General features: G+C 38.2%; 1 protein-coding gene across 1 annotated transcript; it reads right to left on the bottom strand.

The window, feature by feature from the left end:
* Nucleotides 1-134: 134 nt before the first annotated feature.
* On the bottom strand, nt 135-20,851 carry CUNH11orf65 (chromosome unknown C11orf65 homolog). Its single transcript, XM_015813015.1, has 10 exons — nt 20,528-20,851; nt 16,351-16,398; nt 14,878-14,995; nt 13,400-13,492; nt 12,319-12,372; nt 11,351-11,551; nt 8,690-8,823; nt 4,078-4,248; nt 3,521-3,576; nt 135-1,101 (listed from the first exon to the last, which is right to left on the bottom strand). The coding sequence occupies exons 2-10, from the start codon at nt 16,377-16,379 to the stop codon at nt 995-997; spliced, it is 963 nt and encodes a 320-aa protein (XP_015668501.1). The 5' UTR covers nt 16,380-16,398; nt 20,528-20,851; the 3' UTR covers nt 135-994.
* Between the last annotated feature and the right edge of the window lie 877 nt (nt 20,852-21,728).

The following is a 21,728-nucleotide window of genomic DNA, read 5'->3' as shown; positions in this document are numbered from 1 at the left end:
GCACAAAGCCATAGTGAACTATAGAACTGCAAGAATTTTGTCTATTTGCCTGTAAATTGATATGTGGAAATTGTATTCATATTGAGACTGACAAATGCAAAAGCTATTTCAATAAACTCTTGAATGCTCAAATATTCCTGCTACTGATTTTTATTAATTTATTTAAATGCTTTATATATATATTGAAACATTTCAGTGAAAAGCAATGTCTTTATAACTTTCACGGTTGCATGGGAAATTTTCTCAGTTGTAAGGCAAACACAAGCGTGCTGAATACAAACATTCATACATGTGTACAATACAATACATTTTCTGAGAGTTTTATGCTACAGAATGGTAACCTGGTCAAGAAATGAAATCAGATTAGAACGAGCCTTTCTACCACATACTACTCCATACATTTTTATATTCATTTTGTCTACTTCTAACGTCAATCAGTGCCACCTTTAAACTGTAAATTTTGACAATCCCTTTCCCACTCCCCTATGAATGAGAAATGGTTCATTCACTTTGGAAACCCCTGATCTTTTAATTAACATTCCAACTATGATTTCCCTGGTAATGGATAAGCACAGAAATGCATGGTCACTTAGGTTATTTATAGATTGATGCTAAACCTCAGCAGGGACCTCTTTCTGCCCTTGCTACCAATATGTGATTGTGTTGTTTCCACATCCTTGCTCACTTATATGTAATACCTTAAATTTGCCAGAATCAAAATAATTAAAAATTGAAAATAACTCTTGAAGAATTTAGAAATACTAAGAAATTGTGTGTATCACAACAGGCATGTCATCTATCACAAAATAAGTTCACTACAAAACTGAACAAATTTAATTACAAACTTCTATATGTTCATTACATTTTATGTTAGGGCACGTTAGCTTCACAAATGCATAGATTCCATCTTTTTATACCGTGTTTTTATTTTTTGTCTTCTGAAGCTTTATGTTGATAACTGTTGTGACTGCTGAATGTTCACTTGTCAGATAGATTATTTCTTCTTCTTCAAGTGAGTTGATAATATCTGAGATTTCACTATTTCTTGGATCTTGTTTGGTATCAATTCAGAAATGTTATCGTGTTGAGTAAACCGGAAAGCTAGAGATAAACATACACTGTACATGAAGAATATTTATACAATAAAACCAAATATTTTATAATAATACAAATATATATTTTAAACCATTTATAATGGAAAACTGAATTCAAGGTATTTGTTTATAGATAATATTGCATGATAGCAACACAAAGTGTAACTCCCCTGCAAACCTAGAAGGCACTAAATTAGAAACATTAGTTTTCAATTCAGTTCAAATTTACCAAATTCAGATTCATCCTTGAATTATTAAATAATGTTGGATAGGCATAATCTTTTTTAAAGAGTTTCTTTTCTACAATAACATACAAACTGGAACATTTGCATCTGCAGTATTATAATTTAGCTCTCTCAAATTGTATTTCATCGTCTATTTTTAGGGATGAGGTTGCAGAACACTACACACTTCTTGAGCTTCTGGAGAAAAGATGGCATAACAGACAAAATTCAACAAATAGTGATATTTCACGTGAAATGTTAATACCACTTTACAATGCCTTGGTAAGGCCAGACTTGGAATACTGCATCCAGTTTTGGTCACCACAATGTAAAAAAGATGTTGAGACTCTAGAAAGAGTACAGAGAAGAGCAACAAAGATGATTAGGGGACTGGAGGCTAAAACATATAAGGAACGGTTGCTGGAATTGGGTATGTCTAGTCTAATGAAGAGAAGGACGAGGGGGGACATGATAGCAGTGTTCCAATATCTCAGGGGCTGCCACAGAGAAGAGGGAGCCAAGCTATTCTCCAAAGCACCTGAAGGCAGGACAAGAAGCAATAGATGGAAACTAACCAAGGAGAGAAGCAACCTAGAACTAAGGAGAAACTTCCTAACAGAACAATTAACCAGTGGAACAACCTGCCTCCAGAAGCTGTGAATGCTCCAACACTGGAATTTTTTAAGAGACTGGACAGCCATTTGTCTGAAATGGTATAGTGTTTCCTGCCTGAGCAGGGGGTTGGTCTAGATGACCTCCAAGGTACCTTCCAACTTTATATTATTATTATTATTATTATTATTATTATTATTATTATTATTATTATTATTATTATTATTATTATTATTATTATTATTATTATTATTACTACTATGGATCATCGCACAGTCAGCCAGATGTTCAGACTGGATTTGGCATTTTGTCTACCTATCGAGTCCTTACCAAGGACCTGGGATAGGCAGATGTGGATGTTTGATGGTATTACAGATATCGTCACAGGATGGAAGCAGTTCCTAGTAAGGCCACCTTTTGCAATTGACTAATGGCAAATTTGTCAATGCCAATGGTGTTCAAGTGGTGCTCCAGTTGTTTTGGGATTGCACCCAAGGCGCCTATTACTATTGGTACTACCCTTGCTTGCTTTTGCCACAGTCTTTCTGTTTCTATTTGTAGGTCTTTATATTTTGTTATCTTCTCCAGTTCTTTCTCGTCTATTCTGCTGTCTCCAGGCACTGCCACGTCCACTATCCAGACTATTTTGTCTTTCTTATCTACAATTGTTAAGTCCGGGGTGTTACACTCTTTGTTTGACTCCTCTGATGAGACCTGTCCAGTATGGTTGAATCTCTGGCATAGCTCTCATCTTCCTCAGAGTACACAAGCCCACAACCACATCAAGGTAGTGCCTTACAGGGGGATGATGATTATGATGATTATGATGATCATGAATAATAATCATCATCTTGCAACATGCCATACTGTTGGAAATCTTAATTCTTACCAAATTGACTTCACATATTTGATCAGGCCTAGAAACTTGCTTCTCTAGAAATAATGAAAGACTCCAGTATTATATTTTTCTGCATTTGTAAAATCCACATATAGTTTAGAACCTCTTAAAGAAATATATTTGAAATTTTCACATAGCAAATCCCTCAAAATAAATTATAACTAATAGGAGTCCCCAACCCCCGGTCCATGGACTGGCACTGGAAACTGACTCGCGCAAACAAGTAAAGCCCCATCTGCGGGATCTAGGCAGCATGTGAAGCCACGCCCCTCCTGGCCACGGAAAAAAACTCTCCACGGAACCGGTTCCTGGTGCCCGAAAGGTTGGGGGCCACTGATAACTAAGATCCAATTCATGTATTATATGATCAGCATGGCTACCAATGCAATTCCAATTCACACAATTTGTTTTAATTCACTGTTTACAGAATATGAATTAGTTATGCCATAATTTTTGTTAAATTAATAAACTAAATTAATTAAAATTTTAATTAACCAAAGAGTTGCCTCCATAACCTTAAACTCCTAATTCTACAGAGAGGCATAAGAATTATGCATCTGTATGAGATTTCAACACCAGTTGCTCTGTCACCATCACGTGTCAACTGAATCTCATGTGCTGCAAAAGTTTACGATCCAATGCTCTTATCTTTAGATTAAAATTACATGAAGATTGACCAGCAAAAGTTTTACCTTGAAAACTTTCTGAAGTCTTGCTTGTTCCAACTTCTTTCCATAGTTTAACATATCTAGGTAAACAATAAGCACAGTGAATAAAATGGAACAGTAATAACCAAATTGCAATGCATACTTTAGAGTGATATACACACGTAGCCCTAGTATAGCTCTCTCTCTCTCTCTCTCTCTCTCTCTCTCTCTCTCTCTCTCTCTCTCAAATACGTGCACGGACATACATATATTTTTTAATCTCCCAACTTTTGCAGTAACAATTAAAATAATCCAAATTGCAAAAACAACCAAGGTGAAACAATAAAAACAACAAGAGGTGCAAGAGATGTTACAGAAAAGTTTTTATTAAATAATTTCCTATATTACTGTTTCTCTCTCATATACTTTGTGATTTGATTGGTGTCTGCGTGAGAGAGAAAGACAGAAGGGAGTAGGTGTGAGTTAATAACTTAGATTAAGTTATTAATATAAATTGCCACTAGAGATCAAAAGCTAAAATTGATAATTTTAAAACAATAAGATTTAGAAAAGTAATGAAAGGTGAACTTTAAAACCATTACTTGTCATAATTCAATGCATTTGTCCACTTTAACATTTCATCTACTTCCCATTCCATCACTTGATCTATTCCTTCCTTCTCCAGGGACTTGATTAGCCCTTCTGTTGCTCTCTGAATTAAAACAATTGCCTCAGGATTCTCTGTTTTAACCTGCAGATTTTCTCCAAAATACCTAGAAAATAGAAATATGTACTTTCATTCTTAATAGTTACAGCAGTCGAATTGAATATTATTATTATTATAATTAAATTTATTTGCCACCCATCTCTCAGTTTGAGGCAACTATATGTCCTTTTCCTCCCTTTCAAGGTAAGCAACATTTTTTAAAGGGCAGAAAAAGAGGAAGAAACAAAAAATAATAGAATTAGTTTGATAGATTAATAGAAATTAATAGAGCTGGTTTGGTCTAGAGAACCAGGCTGGTCTAGGGATTAAGGCACTAGGTCAGAAAGTCGGAGACTGTGAGTTCAAGACTTGTCTTAGCTATTCACTTCCATCTGCCCAAAGGGACATAGAGTCATTTTCACTTTTTTCAACAAATACTGATTCCTTGCAACAAATTGTGGTACCCAATTCTTTTGTATTGCCTTTAGCATTTCTTGAAATTTCTACATTTTCTCCTCTATAGTAATAATTAATCTTTTGTCATTTATGGATAATTTTAATCCATTTTGCTGGAAGCACAACTCTCTTGACTACAGTAAACTTCATATCCATATTTACTACATTATACAACCTAACATTTGTTGCAAATCATTTGTGTTTCAGCCAACAAAACAGCTTCATCTGCACAGAAAAATACACATTTCCAAATAAAACATCTCTAACATCATCCCAAGCAGTGCAAAAACATAAAACAACCAAGGGGACATTATATATCACTGGCTTACTCCTTATTCAATATTAAACCTATTTCCTAACCTTTCTGTTTATTCTCACATGTGCTTTCCTTCCCTCATATAGTGTTCTTACTGCATTTGATAATTTCCAAATACCCTTTGCATTTGTGCAAAACAAGGCTATTCATGTTTTATTTAACATGAAGCTACGATAAATTTACTTTATCACATTCATATTTTTTTCAAAAACCTACAGAAGGGTAAAACACTTTCCTGTACTTCCCTTGCTCAACATAAAACTTCTTATATTTTGCCCATTGTTATTTTTCATATCGTTTTGATCAAAATTCTTCCAAATACCTTCACTGGCACATAATAAACTAATCCCCTTAGAGTTTTTGTATTAATTGTGGTGTGTTCCTTTGTAGAGTGTACAGTGACCAGGCACAGGTGCAGTTTACACAGATACCTTACAAGTTGCACAACCATTTGGTAAGAAAATCAAATCTACATTTAATACTTCTTTTGCTATGTCACGGAGAGCACTGTTTCTCAAATGTAGCAACTCTAAACACGGCTGGGTGGAATTCTGGGAATTGAACTCTACCCATCATAAAGTTGTCAAGTCAAGTCAATGGGAAACCAGCAGGAAATCACAAGTGGTGGTAATACAAGGTCCTCACTTATTGACCCATGTGGTCCTTGCTAAATGATGGTAACCAGGACTACCTGAACTGCCAGCGCTAAGTGGCACAGACACAAGATTTTTCCATTTATGACAGTGTTGCTCAACAATGAAATTTTCAGTACCAATTAGCATTGTTAAGCTAAACTTGTTCGGGTAGTCCTCGACTAATAGCCACAATCAAGACCAAAATTTCTATTGTTAAGCAAGGCAATTGTTAAGTAAATCGCACACAATTTTACAAGGTTTTTTTGCCATGGTTATTAAGTGAATCACTTGCAGTTGCTAATGACATGATTGTTAAGCAGTTCTGCTTGACACTGATTCTGCTTGTCAGAAGCCATCTGGGTAGGTTGCAAATGGTGATCACATGACCCCAGGACACTGCAACTGGGACACTGCTACCATCATAAATACGTGCAAATTGGCAAAACACCCAAATTTTGATTAGGTGACTGTGGGGATGCTGTGACAGTTATAAGTGCAAGTACCAGTTGTAAGTCACTTTTTCCAGTGTTGTAACTTTGAACCATCACTAAACAACAAAGTTGAAGACTACCTGTACAATGTATTCAGTTCCACTGTAGATGGCAATATAGTTTTTGTTTCTTTGAAACCATGTTAATAATAAAATATGCAAGTGTAGTTTTCTAACACATGGCTAATCAGCCTTGAAGAATTTACTTTGCAAATTAATGTTTTGATACATACTTGGTAGCAATTAATTCATTTATACAATACAATTCCTATACAATGCAATGCAAGGTGAAAAGTGAAGCACATGTACAACAACATCTATTATATATTCTGAGACTCATTAATTTAAAAAAAATCATTCTGAAAAAACTCGGCATATTAAATGATCAGGACTGATCTCTTGACAAGAAATTCAAATGGTTGCCCAGGGAAGCACGATTTTTAAGAACAACTATTGCACAAAGCACAATGTGACAGATGGACTGCAACGTTCTCTGCCATTAAAAAAGCCTGTGGCATATTCCAGTAAATGCATACCTATGTAATGGAAAATTCTCATTCTCTGGTTTCTTCTCTACCAAAGTCTATTGACTGATTCTGATTCTGCACCAGATCTCTGGCAGAAAGAACGTGTTCTTTGTTCAAGTCAGAATCACTAGAACATTCTCTGTGTGCTACTATGTAAATTAGACAGAAACCTGTGATCTTCAGGTGATACTGAACTTCATAATTCCTGAGAACTTCTGGAGCTGCAACTGACAAGATACTATCTCAAAAGCCACAGAGTTTTGATGCCACCTGGCCTCTAATCTCTTAGGAGAACACCTTGTTCACCTGTCATGTTAAAGAACTGGTGCTCTCAGTTAGAAATACCCACAGCTACTCACAAAATACACACTTGGAAATATGTAATGACTTCAGGCTCTAAAGAAGGCAATTTCAATTTTAAACACTCCACCCAAACTGTTTATTTGTGTATTAGAATTAATTTAGTCAGTTGACTGACAATCAAGGTATCTAAAGGAATCCCCAAAGCACTGGAGGGCACTATTGTATAAGAAGTGGTCCTCTTATGAAAGACCATGCTAACATGGAAGACAGTCTCCCAATGCTGATCCAAACCTACACTGTTTTCTTGTTCCATTTAGACATAAAAAACAAACAAACACGCAAACACCTGGAGAGCCACTACATTTGACTAACATAGTCTCTCCAAATTTTTGTTTATTTCAAAAAAATTTTTTAACTTATTTTAAAATTTTAATTTACTGTACACCATTTTAAGTTATCTCAGAACATATCATATATGGTTGAGTTAGCTATTGTGGAAATACGGTAGTTGAAATATTTTACATGTCCTCCAATGTGTTAGGATTACAGGTAGCCCTCAATTTACGGCCCCAATTGGGACTGAAATCTTGGTTGATGATCAAATTGGTTGTTAGGCAAGAGGCCCACGTGACTGCATCACTCAATGACTGCAGTCCCAGCATTCCTGATTGTGCTCATTAAGTGATCTCCTGGGTTTTTAAATGGAGCAAAAGAGCCGCCTGCTGAATTCAACTCCCCTCTGTTCACGTAAAGAAACTATTCCAGTGGGTTGCAGGAATGGAGCTCGGATCTTCAGAAATACAGCTCCCCTTAAGTGTGCAGAAAGGAATTGCTCTAGCGGGCTGTAGAAACAGAGCTCGCATCTTCAGGATTGAGGCTCCTTTTCTACACCCCACCAGAGGAGTTTGACTCCCCTTGATAACTTGTAACCTTCCCTGTTGGCTTCCCACTGACTTTCTGGGGAAGCCAGCTGAGAAGACTGCAAAGGGTCATCACGGGGGGGGGGGGGGGGGGGGGGGGGGGGGGGGGGGGGGGGGGGGGGGGGGGGGGGGGGGGGGGGGGGGGGGGCTTGGCAACCAGTCATAAATGTGAAGAGTTTGCCAAGCACCCAGAATACTATCACGTAACCATGGAGATGGGGGAGGGGCAGCCTGATGCTTTACAATGGTTTATGTGAGTAAAATACCCTCTTTTTGAGGCTACTGTAACTTCGAACACTCATTAAATGACAAGTCACCCATATGAGGACTACCCATATCACTTTAACTAGTTTGACTGAATTTGAATCAGAGATGAGTTCAGCCTATCGGGTTGGCATTAAGTAGAGGAAGGTTAACTTGGAGGGATGGTTTGCCTTAGTTCTGTTGGCCTATCTTTTAAATCACAATTTTTTGAACTTTTGCAAAAACCTGATGGATTTCCATGAGTAGAAGGGGGGGGGGGAGAAAGTTCATTCAAACACCGCCAATATTCTACCACTAGAGCCTTGCCTCTTGATCAGGGATTATAGAATTTTTTTAAAATTAACAGGTTCCCTGGCCTGAAAAGTTTTACACTCCCCAATCCCGATGAATACAGCCAACAGAATTGGCAGAAATGGTTAACTTGTGATTTATAGGCAAGCTATTTCCAGCTGATGAATAGCTCTAGCTTAATAATGATGGATTGCTATTGTATTAGCATAATATGGCTGAATGAATGATAATTAAAAACTACTAAGTTGATGATAAAAGGAAAATTGACCAATCTCGTGTTCAGAATTTCAAGCTGCTGTAACTCACATTTTTTTCAGCCATTCAATTTTTCTTGCTTTTCTTCTTTTTACCATGTTCCGTTTCCTCTGTTGAGGAGAATGATGGAATTCCTGTATTTTGGTATTGTCTTTCGTTGTTAAAGAGTCCACACCCTTCCAATACTGAAATAAATTGTTGAAAGCCATTTCACATTTATCAGAATTTTTTTATCACTTGTCAAGGCTAAGTGCTTCTAAGACAACTGCTCTTCTGCCCCAGCTCCCTTCTCTCTTCCAGTAGGCTTTGGGTTTTTTTAGGGCCCAGTTCAATTTTAACTGGTTGATGCTTGCAAAGACAGAGAAAATCTGGAGCCTGGCAATGGCTGCATTTGAATAGTCTGCTATGTCAAAAAGGTAGGTTGCTAAACAGACGTTGATATTCCCTCTTCCATTCTACAATGCGCTTATTAGGTTAGCAACTCTTAACACTGCTTTGAGTCAGTTGTGAGTCTACATAAATAAAAGGAAATATGGTAAAGGTAAAGAGGGCCACAAAGAAGAGGGAGTCAGGCTATTCTCCAAGGCGCCTGAAGGCAGGACAAGAAGCAACGGGTGGAAGCTAACCAAAGAGAGAAGCAACCTAGAACTAAGGAGAAACTTCCTGACAGTTAGAACAATTAACCAGTGGAACAACCTGCCTCCAGAAGCGGTGAATGCGCCAACACTGGAAGTTTTTAAGAAGAAACTGGACAGCCCTTTGTCCGAAATGGTATAGGGTTCCCTGCCTGAGCAGGAGGTTGGACTAGATGACCTCCGAGGTCCCTTCCAACTTTATCATTATTATTATTATTATATTATTATTAAAGGTATCCCCTTTCCAGTTATGTCGGACACTAGGGGGTGATGCTCATCTGTTTCTTAACCAAGAGAGCCAGTGTTGTCCAGAAGACATTTCTGTGGTAATGTGGCCAGCATGACTATATGCCGAGGTCCGTGGAACGCTGTTACCTTCCCACTGAAATGGTACCTATTTATCTACTTGCTTTTGCATGCTTTTGAACTGCTAGGTGCAGTGCTTTTTTTCTAAAAAAAAAAAAAAAAAAAAGGTGCCGGAACTCACACACGTCATATAACCTGCCTTGCCTACCCTATAAGGTTCCATCCAAAAAAGGTGCCGGAACTCCGTTCTGGGCGTTCTATGAGAAAAAAAGCCCTGGCTAGGTGGGCAATAGCTGGAGCGAGTAACAGGAGCTCATCCCATTCCATGGCACTTGGATCTCAAACTTGGGCTTCAACTTCCCAGCTGACAAGCTTAGTGTCTTTAACCACTTTAGCCCTTTATACTAAGTTTAGCCAGACATTGTGGTTGATTGGAATTTGTTGGTTGGAATTTTTAGAAATTTTGACAAAATTTGCCTGTAAACTAAAAGTGGTAGCCTTTGGGATTCAGCTATCCTATGGAGATGCATTTTATTTAACCTTTTACTTAAGATGCAAAAGTAGCCACAACTGCAGAGAGAGAAAAAAGAAGGCAATGTTCGCTAACTATATTTCCTTTCAGAAACACCTGAAGCAAAATTGTAGGATGTGACAAGAACCTTTCTGTTTCCGATCAGGGTTCTCTGATATAAAACTTCTAAAAATATCCCTGCATTCTAAGTGAACAGCATAATGCAGCCTTTTTAGTATAAGTAGTCCTCAAATTACAACCATAATTGAGCCCCAAATTTCCATTGTTAAGCGAGTTTTGTCCCATTTTTTTTACTTTTCTTGTCAAAGTTGTTAAGTGAATCTGCAAGGGTTAAGTTAGTAACATGGTTGTTAAGTGAATCTGGCTTTCCCGTTGACTTTGCTTATCAGAAGGTCGCAGAAGGTGATCACATGACCCTGCGACACTGCGACCGTCATAAATACATGCCGGCTGTCAAGCATCTGGATTTTGATCATGTGACCATGGGGAAGCTGCAACAGTTGTAGGTATGATAAATGGTCATAAATCACTTTTTTTCAGTGACCTGTAACTTTGAACAGTCACTAGATCAGGGATAGGCAACCTTGGCTCTTTTATGACTCGTGGACTTCAACTCCCAGAATTCCTGAGCCAGCATGGCTGCTCAGGAATTCTGGGAGTTGAAGTCCACGAGTCATAAAAGAGCCAAGGTTGCCTACCCCTGCACTAGATGGATAATTGTAACTCAAGGACTACCTATAGTGATGTATACTTAACAAGATTAACCTATAATGATGTATACTTAATAAGATTAACCTAGCAATAGGTTGATTTGTAAATCAAAAGCAAACCCAACTTTTAAAATAAAATGCCTGACATTAACCTATAACATTTCAGAAGACATGTGAGGGGAAAAAAAGAGTTGAGACAAAACATTAAGAAGGCAGAAACAGAAAAAAAGAATAGACAGGAGGGGTTGAGACGCAGTTGGTTGAATTAGGCCAAACAATTTATATAGCAAAGTAGAACTGGAGCAAGGATAGATAGAATAGCTGAAAGGGAAGATAAATTTCCTGGTCCCAGAGCCGTATCACAGGTATTTTCCTCTTTATGAATTGTTGGGTAGTTGGTGATCTGTAATACAAAGTGGAGCAGTTCTACTACAGAACTTCTCTCAACCCACATATCCCCTGATACCTGGAAAGCTCAATAACCTTCCACAAAAGTAGAGAAAATACATAAAATTATTTATCGTCTTACTCTAATGGAAAGAAGTCTCCAGCCATTATTCTCGATGCGTTGATACCAGTCACTAGTACTTTCATTGACGCTCCCTTTCTGCAACTTTCTTGGATTTGATTGGGTTGCCATCTTCGCATAGTCTTTGGGACTATTTGCACACAAATCCACAATAGGTCTATGAGTAAATATTTTATAATATATGCTGGGAGGAAACTTTTCCTGCAAGGAAATGTCCAATTTAAAAAGAGGTAAATGGAAAACACGTTCGGGTCACTGCAATTTGTTTTTGTAGATCCTTAGGGATATTCTCTGTAAATGTCTATTTATTAACAGAACGAAAAAATTCTAAAATAGATCAGAAGCAGACTGGAATTATTTTTTCTTAAAATGCACTTTTGTGGGCCCTGAGACAAATCATTCTAATATAAATTTGGAAGTTCTATTATTTGCACAAAGGGCAAAACAGCCGTATGTTTGTTAAGCGTGGAGCAATCCTGAACTGTATATATATGGAAGGAGATAACTGACAACGCTAACTACAGTACTCTTAAACAAGTATTCCGACCTTCAAAATCTTTTCAATTCTCCCCCAGCAACACATATAATAAAATGGAAACGATTCTTAAAATAACAGAAGCCCAATAAAAAAAACAAAAATATAATAGCCAATAAAAACGAATGGCACTTTCTTGGTAGTCTGCACACAAGGAATTTGAATCTTCTACTGGCTTTCTCCCTTCCCATGAACTTCTCAACCACTTCAACTAGACCAGTATTGATAGCCCATCACCAAGTCTATGCCCCTTTACTAAGACATTGCATGAATGTATATTGTTTCAATGAATGCCAAAGCAGTTGGGTGCTCAAAAAACACTATCTTGATTCTAATAATGAAAGCCAGTTTGTTGCAATGGTTAAGGAAACCAAGAGACCAATTAAACTTATTTTAATTATTATTAAAATATAATTGTTAAATATATACTTACCCCACCTAGTCTGAATTTAATATGAACTCCTGCTGCAGCATCTAAAAATTCTGCCTGTAATTATACAAGATTATATATGCATTAGCATGCAAAAACTTTAAAAAGTTGATGCACTTCGTTACTCTCTCTATATTAGATAAAATAGTGATAGAATATTGATGCTTTCTAAAGCAAAACATTTTTATTATAAATAAAGAATACAGCAACTGACTTTAAGACCTCATTTTTTTAACAGGAAGGATGACCTTGCTTCATTTTGCATAACTCTTGAACGCTGGCTTTAAGTTTTGAGACTGCCATTTATATTTCTCATTCTATATTTATTCTGAATCAATATTTGCAATCACAGAAAATCCTGACTTGGCTGTTGGTTACTCCAGGCAGAGAGTTCTGTCAGCAATCCAGTTGTGTGTGCAACTGAGCAGGTTTCCATATGGAAAGCCAGAACACTATCAGAGCACCCTTCAGGACAGGGTTGAGCAACTGTGGCCCTTTTACGGCCTGTGGACTTCAACTCCCAGAGTTGTTAAGCCAGATAGCTCAGGAATTCTGGGAGTTGAAGTCTACAAGTTTGTAAAGGGGCCATAGTTGCCCACCCCTGCTTTAAGGTCTCCTTTCCACTTTCTTTTGACAAACTGGAAGTCCGCTTGTCAATTAGAAAAGAAATCTGACACTGATACAGCTTTATACAGGTAAAAAGAATGGACTGTCAGGAGATCCAAGCAAGCCAAGTTCATTGTGCTTTTGCATGCAAAGCTGGAACCTTGTCTGACTTCATTCCAGTTTTTCCACAGCAAGCCAAATATTGATTTGCCCAGGCTGAGATGAAGTGAGTGTTGGCAATAATTATGCTTTGCATATACAAATTTGAGAACTCCTGACGTAAATGGTCGTTAGCAGTAAAAAGAGAAAAAAAATAGGGTTAGCACATAGACATATAGTTTTTAAACATTCGCTACAAACTTTGATTATACCATGTTAAGCCATATTAAATGGCACACTGCTGTTAATGTTAGGCACGCCATGGATCAATTATAAAAGTGTGAATGCTTAATACTTACCACTTCACTTTAGCCCTTACCTCTCTAGGCTCAATGTACTTCATAAGATGGCAAGGTTCCCCATATTTCTTAAAGCCTATAAGCTCTTTATAATATTCAAATACACCCATATCCTGGGGGGAGGGGGAGGGAATAGATAAATGCAGTCTAGTTATAAATACAAATATTACATTTGCTGTCACTTTGTGCACATAACATTTTATCCTGGTTTCTCCTGACACAATTATTCATTCGTATTGTGCTGATTTTATCTTATGGGATGGCCATGGAGGTTGTGAGTCCTCTTTCATTTGATTTATTTGCTTGCATGTTTATTCAATTTCTATAGCGGCTCATCTCAACCAGTAACTCTCGGCAGCTTACAGTTTTAAAACTATAAAAACAATAAAAAACATTTAAAACAATAGAAACTTCCAAAAATAAATGTATACAGCAGCCAAGATAATTAACCAATTAAGAGTGCAACCACAAATGGGGCCCTCAACACATTCAGAGCCCCAGGCTCAGGTACACAGCCAAATTTTAAAGTCTTACAAAAAGATAGTAGGGGAGAATATTCCACAGAGGAATACTCTGGAAAAAGCCCGTCTTCTAGTCCCCACCAACCGACACTCTTTGGCTGATGGGATCTGCAGCATGCCCAATCTGCTGGATTGAATTGGATGGGGAGAGATTCTTGGAAAAAGATAGTCCCTCAGGTAATCCTTCATGTGTTCAAAAAGAAGCTCAAGTATTAAAGAGAAGGTTGGAGTCAAGACTGTAGATCAGTGGTCCCCAACCTTTCCAGCTCAGTGGACCAGCAGCGGAAGTAACAGGGGAGGAGGGGATGGTTTCACACAAACAACCTAATCCCACACCATGCATACATGGAGTTTTACATGCTCACCCAGTGTTTGCATGGCCAGGTTCCCAACAGGTCGTGAACTGGGGATTAGGGACCCCTGTCGTAGATGACCCCTTCTGACTATAATTCAACTCATCTAAGCTTCAAATTCTCCAGATTAAATAGAGCTCTTTTTTATTTTTAAAATTCATCATTGGTTGCCATATCAGGAAAATGTATCAATAGTAGCCATTGCTTGATTAACCATGATTTATTGAGTAAACCATAATTGCCTGGCTTCACACATTTTCTTAAACCATCAACCACAGATTACAAACCAAAACCACTCGGATCACATATCACACTCAGCAAAGAACTGCAACTCACACAATTGTTGATTATGATGTGTGAATCCCTGAAGAGATGGAAAGGATAGAGTTTTTTTTTATAGATACAAGGTGCTCCCATCTTCTGCAGCTTCAAACTTTCAGCCACAAAAGGGAATAAGTGTGTAGATGCAATATGACATCTTGTCCCTTAAGAATGCAACAATCTTGGAACCCACAGGTTCCAGTCCATCCAAAATGTGTAGACATCTACATAAATACACCTGAAAAGCTCAAAAAGCATATTACTCTAGAAAGAGGGATGAAAGTGGAAGTATTGTTAACTTACCAGCCATCTTCTCCAGGTTTTTTGAATGACATGTGCTGCTTTATCCTTTTTCTCTTCTTTCTTATCATAGAACAATTCTAACACATTCTTTGGATTTATAATACGTTTTCCAGAATTTCTTAAAATAAAATTTCCATGATACCATTTATGCTCTATTATGAAATAATTATTTGCATAATAATGTTGGATTTTTCCTTATTTTAAAATTCCCCCTTTCAATATTACACAGCCATGAAGTAGAGTTTGATATTACATAATTTATATAGAAATCCAAATGACTTTTAAAAATGCAAATAAAAATATGCCAAAACCAAATCTGGATAAATGAAATAAGAACCACCCTGCTGATAAAATCACAAACAGTAGCTTAAACATCAATCTCTCATACATTGTATTGGGGACATTGAATACAGATCTATAGAGACAACTTAAAAATTTTACACCAAGTACTAAGTACTACCAATTAGCTGACCATGCAGGAAGTAGGACCAGTGTACATAAAACCTAAAGGACTCCTAGAAGAGAGGAGTTGAGACCCACCACTTTTCAACTTACTGTCCTAAACTTCCTCAGCCACTAGAGCAGTGGTGGCGAACCTATGGCACGGGTGCCAGAGGCGGCACCCTGAGCCCTCTCTATGGGCACGCGCGCCGTCGCCCCAGTCCTAGGCCTTCAGCTGGGTTTTGTAAAACCTTTTCGCTTTAGGCCTCCGCCGCTGTGTGCAAAAAAAAAAAAGGTTCAATCAGTCAATTTCAACTTCTCACTGGAAAAAAAAAGATCTTGCAAAGTTGGAATTGATTGAACTTTTTAGTCTGCCGTTACCCAGTCTGCCGTTACCACCGCACCACGCCCACCCAATGGACCACACCCACCCAATTGGCTACACCCAGCCAATGGGCCACACTCAGCCAACGGGCCACACCCACCCGGCACCCGACGATGCATAAGTGGGTTTTGGGTTGCAGTTTGGGCACTCGGCCTCTAAAAGGTTCGTCATCACTGCACTAGAGCAACCTCAACCTCAGCAATTTTAAGATGTGTGGACTTCAACTCCCAGAATTCCCCATGCTGGCTAGTGAATTTTGAGAGCTGAAGTCTACCTATTTTAAAATAACTGAAGTTGAGAAACAGCGCACTAGAGAATTCTTTGCTTAAGGCAATTTGAAGTCTATGGCTGAAAGTGAGTGCAACTGGTGAAAACTGTATAATTTCCCATGACACTGAAGCAAGAAAAGATCAAACATTATAGTTTTAAAATAACCCTATTACAATTAACAACAAAGAAAACTTCCCTTGATCCAAATACCCTTGGCTTTTTTCACTTGTATGAGATGGATCCAGCAATGTAAACAGTGCACCCCCTCAAAATTATACCATGCATCTCTCCACAGTAAACACTAAAAGATTGCCCCCCCCCACCCTTACTAAAAGATGTAAATATACACTCCTGCTATGAGATAATTATAGTCTTACCCATATTTTTTCTTGTAGTCGGCCTGCATTGTAGTACTATGTTTGGTGCTGGGGAAAAAAATCAAAACTGTGGATTACTATGCTATTCATGACTTAGGAAAAAAAATTGGTGATAATTTCCATGGTTTGGTATTTTATAGTTTGAAGGGGGAATAGGTTTAGCACTCATTCACGAATACGAATACTGCTGATCATCAGCACATCTAAAAAGGATTAAAAGTAAAAAAAATGAAAAACTATAACATATAAACTCTTTAATACTGACAGAAGAGAATATTGGTAGCTCAGAGTTGAACAGAGATCCTTGGTGCTCTCTGAGTTTGTTTTCTTGCAGACGTTTCATTACCAAACTAGGTAACATCATCAGTGCTCTACTGAAACATCTCCAAAAATCAACCAAGTTCGGAGAGAACCAAGGACCCAGCAAACTGTTTAGTCTATGGCAGTATTTAATAAAGTGTGGTCCTATGAGAGGTCCTAGTTTCACAGAGGCCTATGAAATAAAAATGATTTGCCAACCTATGTTGAAAAATAATGCATTAAAATTCCATCAAACAATTGTGATATGTGGTAGCAGCAGCAAATCACCAATATTAATTTTTAATACAGTAAATATTGATAAATATAACCCATACAAACAAAAGATCTTTGAGGTTCCTCCATAATTTTTTAAAATGGGAAGGGAGTCCCAAGAGGAAAAAAGGTTAAGAAACTTGACCTATAGGTTCTTTGCAGTTTCCAACAGATTTCAGCAATTGCACTGTAAGAATTCTTTTCATCACATTTTTAGCTCTTACTCTGAAATGACATTGGCAATAAACTGGTACTTAACCAAAACCTTGTTTTATTGTGCTTCAGTTCATTGAGCTTTGCACCTTCAGCAGCAAAAAGATTATGCCTCATTGAAGGCTCAGATAATGATTTTTAGGAATATTCACATTATAGAATTTTCTGGGAATAAAGTATTTTTAAATTGTGGTATGTACAGTATATTGGGACAGGAGGTGTAGACCTAATACTATTGTACATTTAAGAGACTACAATATAGTGTAAATGTTACTTTTATATGCGCAGGAAACCAAAACACTCATGTTCCTTGCTTTATTGTGATATTTGCTCTATTGCAGTAGTCTGGACCCAAACCCGCAATACTTCCCAGGTATGCTGTGGTTTAAAAAGAAGTGTGCAGTAATCTAGAGACGAATAAAAATGTTCACAGCATATTAAATGGAATTCTAAGTGTTTAATCCTTTAGAAAACAATGTAGAAAGGAGAAACCGAACCGCAGACATATCTAGATTATTAGATTATTCTTGCCATGAGCTGTACATAGACTGTCTTTGAAGATGGTTTTCAACTTTCCATTGGTTAAAATCAGATTTCATGCATATATTAATTATGTTGTTATTAAGTCATTGCTATTAGGTACTATATTGCTGCCAACCTCGATTCATAATTCTGCTTTCAACCTTCAAGGCCCAGAATAAGCAGCGAACTCTGTTTTCCATAGGAAGCAGGATCCAGATTAATTTCTCCCACAGTTACACTTTACCAGAGTACGGTTTATTTTCTGAAAACCAGAAATCTAATGGATAAACATGAAAGACCACGTAGGATCCTCTTTGTTGCTGATGCCATCCTGAAGGACTTTTCTGAGGTCTGTTTCATCTTCAGTGTTATGGAGTTGCATAATACACACCAGGAAAACAAACAAACAAACAAACAAACAAACCCAAGCACCAACTGTGTGAATACAACAGATTAAGCACTGCATAAAGCTGTTTGCGAGTTTGTAGGTGAATTGATGGACATTTTAACCATTTTTTTCCCCAAACTTGGCAACTTTTAAGATGTGTGGACTTCAACTCCCAGAATTCCTCAGACAAGCATGGCTGGCTGAGGAATTCTGGAAGTTGAAGTCCACATTATCTTAACTTTGCCCAATTTGAGAAATACAGTTTTAACCCTCCCTGGCTGCAACCCTGTCCCCGGGCCTCGCCTCGGCCGTCCCGTTCCCTGCTTCCGATCCCGAAGCCTGCCTGATTAAGGTGGAACCGGCCCGGAGCCCAGTGATGCTCTTCGGTCTCCGGTGGAGGCGACTTTAAACCGGTCGTGGAACGCTTTTCGGTTGCCACAGCAGCCACTTGGCGGCGAGACGCAGACGGCAGGCCGGGGAAAGGAAGGCGGCTGGCCTCGGAGACCGACGCCGCAAAAGAGTCGGGCGTCTCTTTCTGCGTGGTTTTTGTCTTGAGCTGCGAATGCAATGCCCTCTGCCCTGCAGGAGCCCCGTTTGGGCTGTTTTGTATGCCTCCTGCAAAAACAGCTCATAAGCTACTTGCTCTCGGTGGGAAAGGGTTTTATTTTTCTTATCGGCAGTTTTTGCTCTCTTCCTGTAGTAGTGCTTTTGTCTAGATCCCAACTGGAAGGGATCCAGATAATCCGTTTCCTGCAAGAGCCCTCTGATGTTTACAACCACCTTAGCCCAAAAGGCATTTATCGGTGAATAATTTTAATAAAGGTGATTTTTTTTTCTCCTGGCAATGGATTTGTGTTTGTGTACATTGCTGCAGACGCTTGTGAACATGTACAGTAGTCACACCTGCATTCTGAAAATGGGATCCCTAGCTAAAGACTCCGTGGAAAGGCAACTAGCAAGAGTAATTGTGGTGTAATAATTCTGGCAAATGACAGCCTTTAAAAATGGAAGCTCGTTGTATAGTCTTGATCGAAGCAGGGATAAATTGACAAAAGAGGAAAGATCAATTTGTAATTTATTGCTATAAAGATCTAAATATTTGGGACAGTTTTAATGAATGTAAAAAATTTATTTCAATAATTCTGTTAATTAAAAACTGAAGAATCTAAAATTGCACATAATACAGTTACTCAAAATATATCTGAAAGTGTTATTTTCCTTAAAGATGGACTGATATCTGTTCTGATGCTTCTGTACAAGAAATCCTCAACTTACAACAGTTCATTTATTGACCGTTCAAAGTTACAACGGCGCTGAAAAAAGTGATTTATTACCGTTTTTACAATGGCGCTGAAAAAAGTGATTTATTACCGTTTATTAACGTTGCAGCATCTCCATGGTCATGTGACCAAAATTAACATGCTTAGCACCTGACTCATATTTATTACGGTGACAATGTCCCAGGGTCATGTGATCCCCTTTTGCAACCTCCTGACAAGCAAAGTCAATGGGAGAACCAGATTCACTTAACAACCATGTTACTAAACAACTGCAGTGATACATTTAACAACTGTGGCAAGAAAGGTTGTAAAATGGAACAAAACTCACTTAACAAATGTCTTGCTTAACAACACAATTTATGGGCTCAATTGTGGTCGTAACTCAAGAATTACCTATTGGTTAACATAGTTGGCTCGTGGGAACTCATGCTTTCATCAGTGCCCCAATTTAAAACCTTTTTTTGAGGCAGTCATTAAGTGAGCACTGCAGTTGCCACAGTTGTTAAATGAATGCCAAGCCAGTATTTCACAATGGGCCTGGTTTTGTCAAAAACGTGAAGGAAATCCTTGTAAAAATGAATACAACCCAGTTGCTGAGTTCCTGAAAGGCTGACATGACCACGTGTTGGGGGGGGCTGTTGGAACCCCAGATCTGGATTGTAGGCACACACACCCCAAATTTAGAACAATCACTTAAGCAATGAGTTGTAAATCAAGGATTACCTGTATGTAACATGATTCAAAATAATTATTTTAGTGGAGAAGATTTTGACTTGTCTCCTCTCACCAAATTAATTAATGAGACCTGTAGCCAAATAATGTTCATGTAATCTAGCAAAGAGGCATTCACACTTGCAAGGTTAAATGTAATTAAGTTGGGCTGTATTGTCACTGGTGCTCATCAAAATATTTACTATTTTAATAGCCTTGGCAACTTTAAAAAGACACTCCCTCTGAGTTAATTATGAGAATTATGCAGCCAAAAGTTTGACGTATTAAAGTGAAACCTGTTATTGTTTTAGTATGGCCACTTTGTTTTTTTAAGAGTTATTAATTTAAACAATGTCCAGGAGGCAGAACTGAAACAATACTATCTGGATCAATGACCCACATTCAAAGCAGACTTCTTTTATTTGAGATAAGTAACCACTGAGCACCATTTGCACTATTAAAAAGTATGGATAAGTAACTCTGTACTTACCTTTCCGGAAGGTAAGCTCAAGTGAGCACACACAAGTTACTCTTAAGAAATCAGTATCAAGTTACAGCCTTACTGATTTTTTTCCCATGTGTATTTCCTGTGCAAAACAATATACCACAAAGCTTTTCTCATAAATCAGAAGTTGCTTTTTAGTTTTGACCAGATTGTATCTCTGTAAATCCTTTTTGATGGTAGGAAATTATTTGGCTCCTTTGAACCAACACGTAACTGCTGTGGTTGCTCACTTCCATTACCAAGCTTCTAGGGATGGCAGATTCATGCAAGCTTTCATTTCCTGTTAATGGGAAAGAGGTCTAGCCACTGAGCAACTTCAAAAGATATTCCTATCCACTGCAGAGTGACCTAATTTATAGAGCCTGTTGGGCAACTTTTGGGTAGGTCTGTGTTTGGAAATCAAGATGCAACTTGCAGACAGAACACTGAGACCCACAGACACTAACTCAGGAAGCTGTGATTTCACCTGCCTACCAAAGCTATTTGTAGAGAATGCAACTTTCATTTGCATGGCCTGCCAAACATGCTAATCAGGCTTTTCCGGGGAGTTGCAGCCCCAGCATACCTGGAAGCTAGCAGAATAGGGAAGAAGATTAATTTGGATTTGAAATTCAGAGAGGGAATGGATATTCTGCCCATTTCTAATTGGGAGCTTTTGTGTATGTGCGCACATGTGCCATCAAGTTAGTCTTGACTCTTGGTGACTACATGGAGAAAGCCATACAGCTTCCACTGCCTTCTTCCCACAGCCAGCTCCAAGTCACCCTCCAGCAGTGTTTCTCAACCTTCGCAACCTGTAGATGTGTGGGCTTCAACTCCTACAATTCCCCAGCCAGCCATGGGAGGTTCTGGGAGTTGAAGTCCATATATCTTCAAGCTGCCAAGGTTGAGCCATACAATCTCTTATTTTTTACTCTTTAAAAATAACTCTATATTTGGCTCTCTACATTAAGAGCTAAAATCCTTCAAGCTTCGTACCAAGATGCTAAACAGCAGCTAAGACAGGGGTCTTCAAACTTGGCCCTTTTATGACTTGTGGACTTCAACTCCCAGAATTCCTCAGCCAGGCATGCTGGCTGAGGAATTCTGGGAGTTGAAGTCCACAGTCATAAAAGGGCCAAGTTTGAAGACCCCTGAGCTAAGAGCTCTACAGAGTCCTTATGGTTATGTAGTTCTTTTAGAATAA

Source organism: Protobothrops mucrosquamatus, unplaced genomic scaffold (assembly GCF_001527695.2).
Source record: "Protobothrops mucrosquamatus isolate PMUCROS unplaced genomic scaffold, P.Mucros_1.0 scaffold_66, whole genome shotgun sequence".
NCBI lineage: Eukaryota > Metazoa > Chordata > Lepidosauria > Squamata > Viperidae > Protobothrops > Protobothrops mucrosquamatus.
Note: the sequence above shows the minus strand (reverse complement) of the source record. Positions and strands in the feature narration are given on the sequence as shown.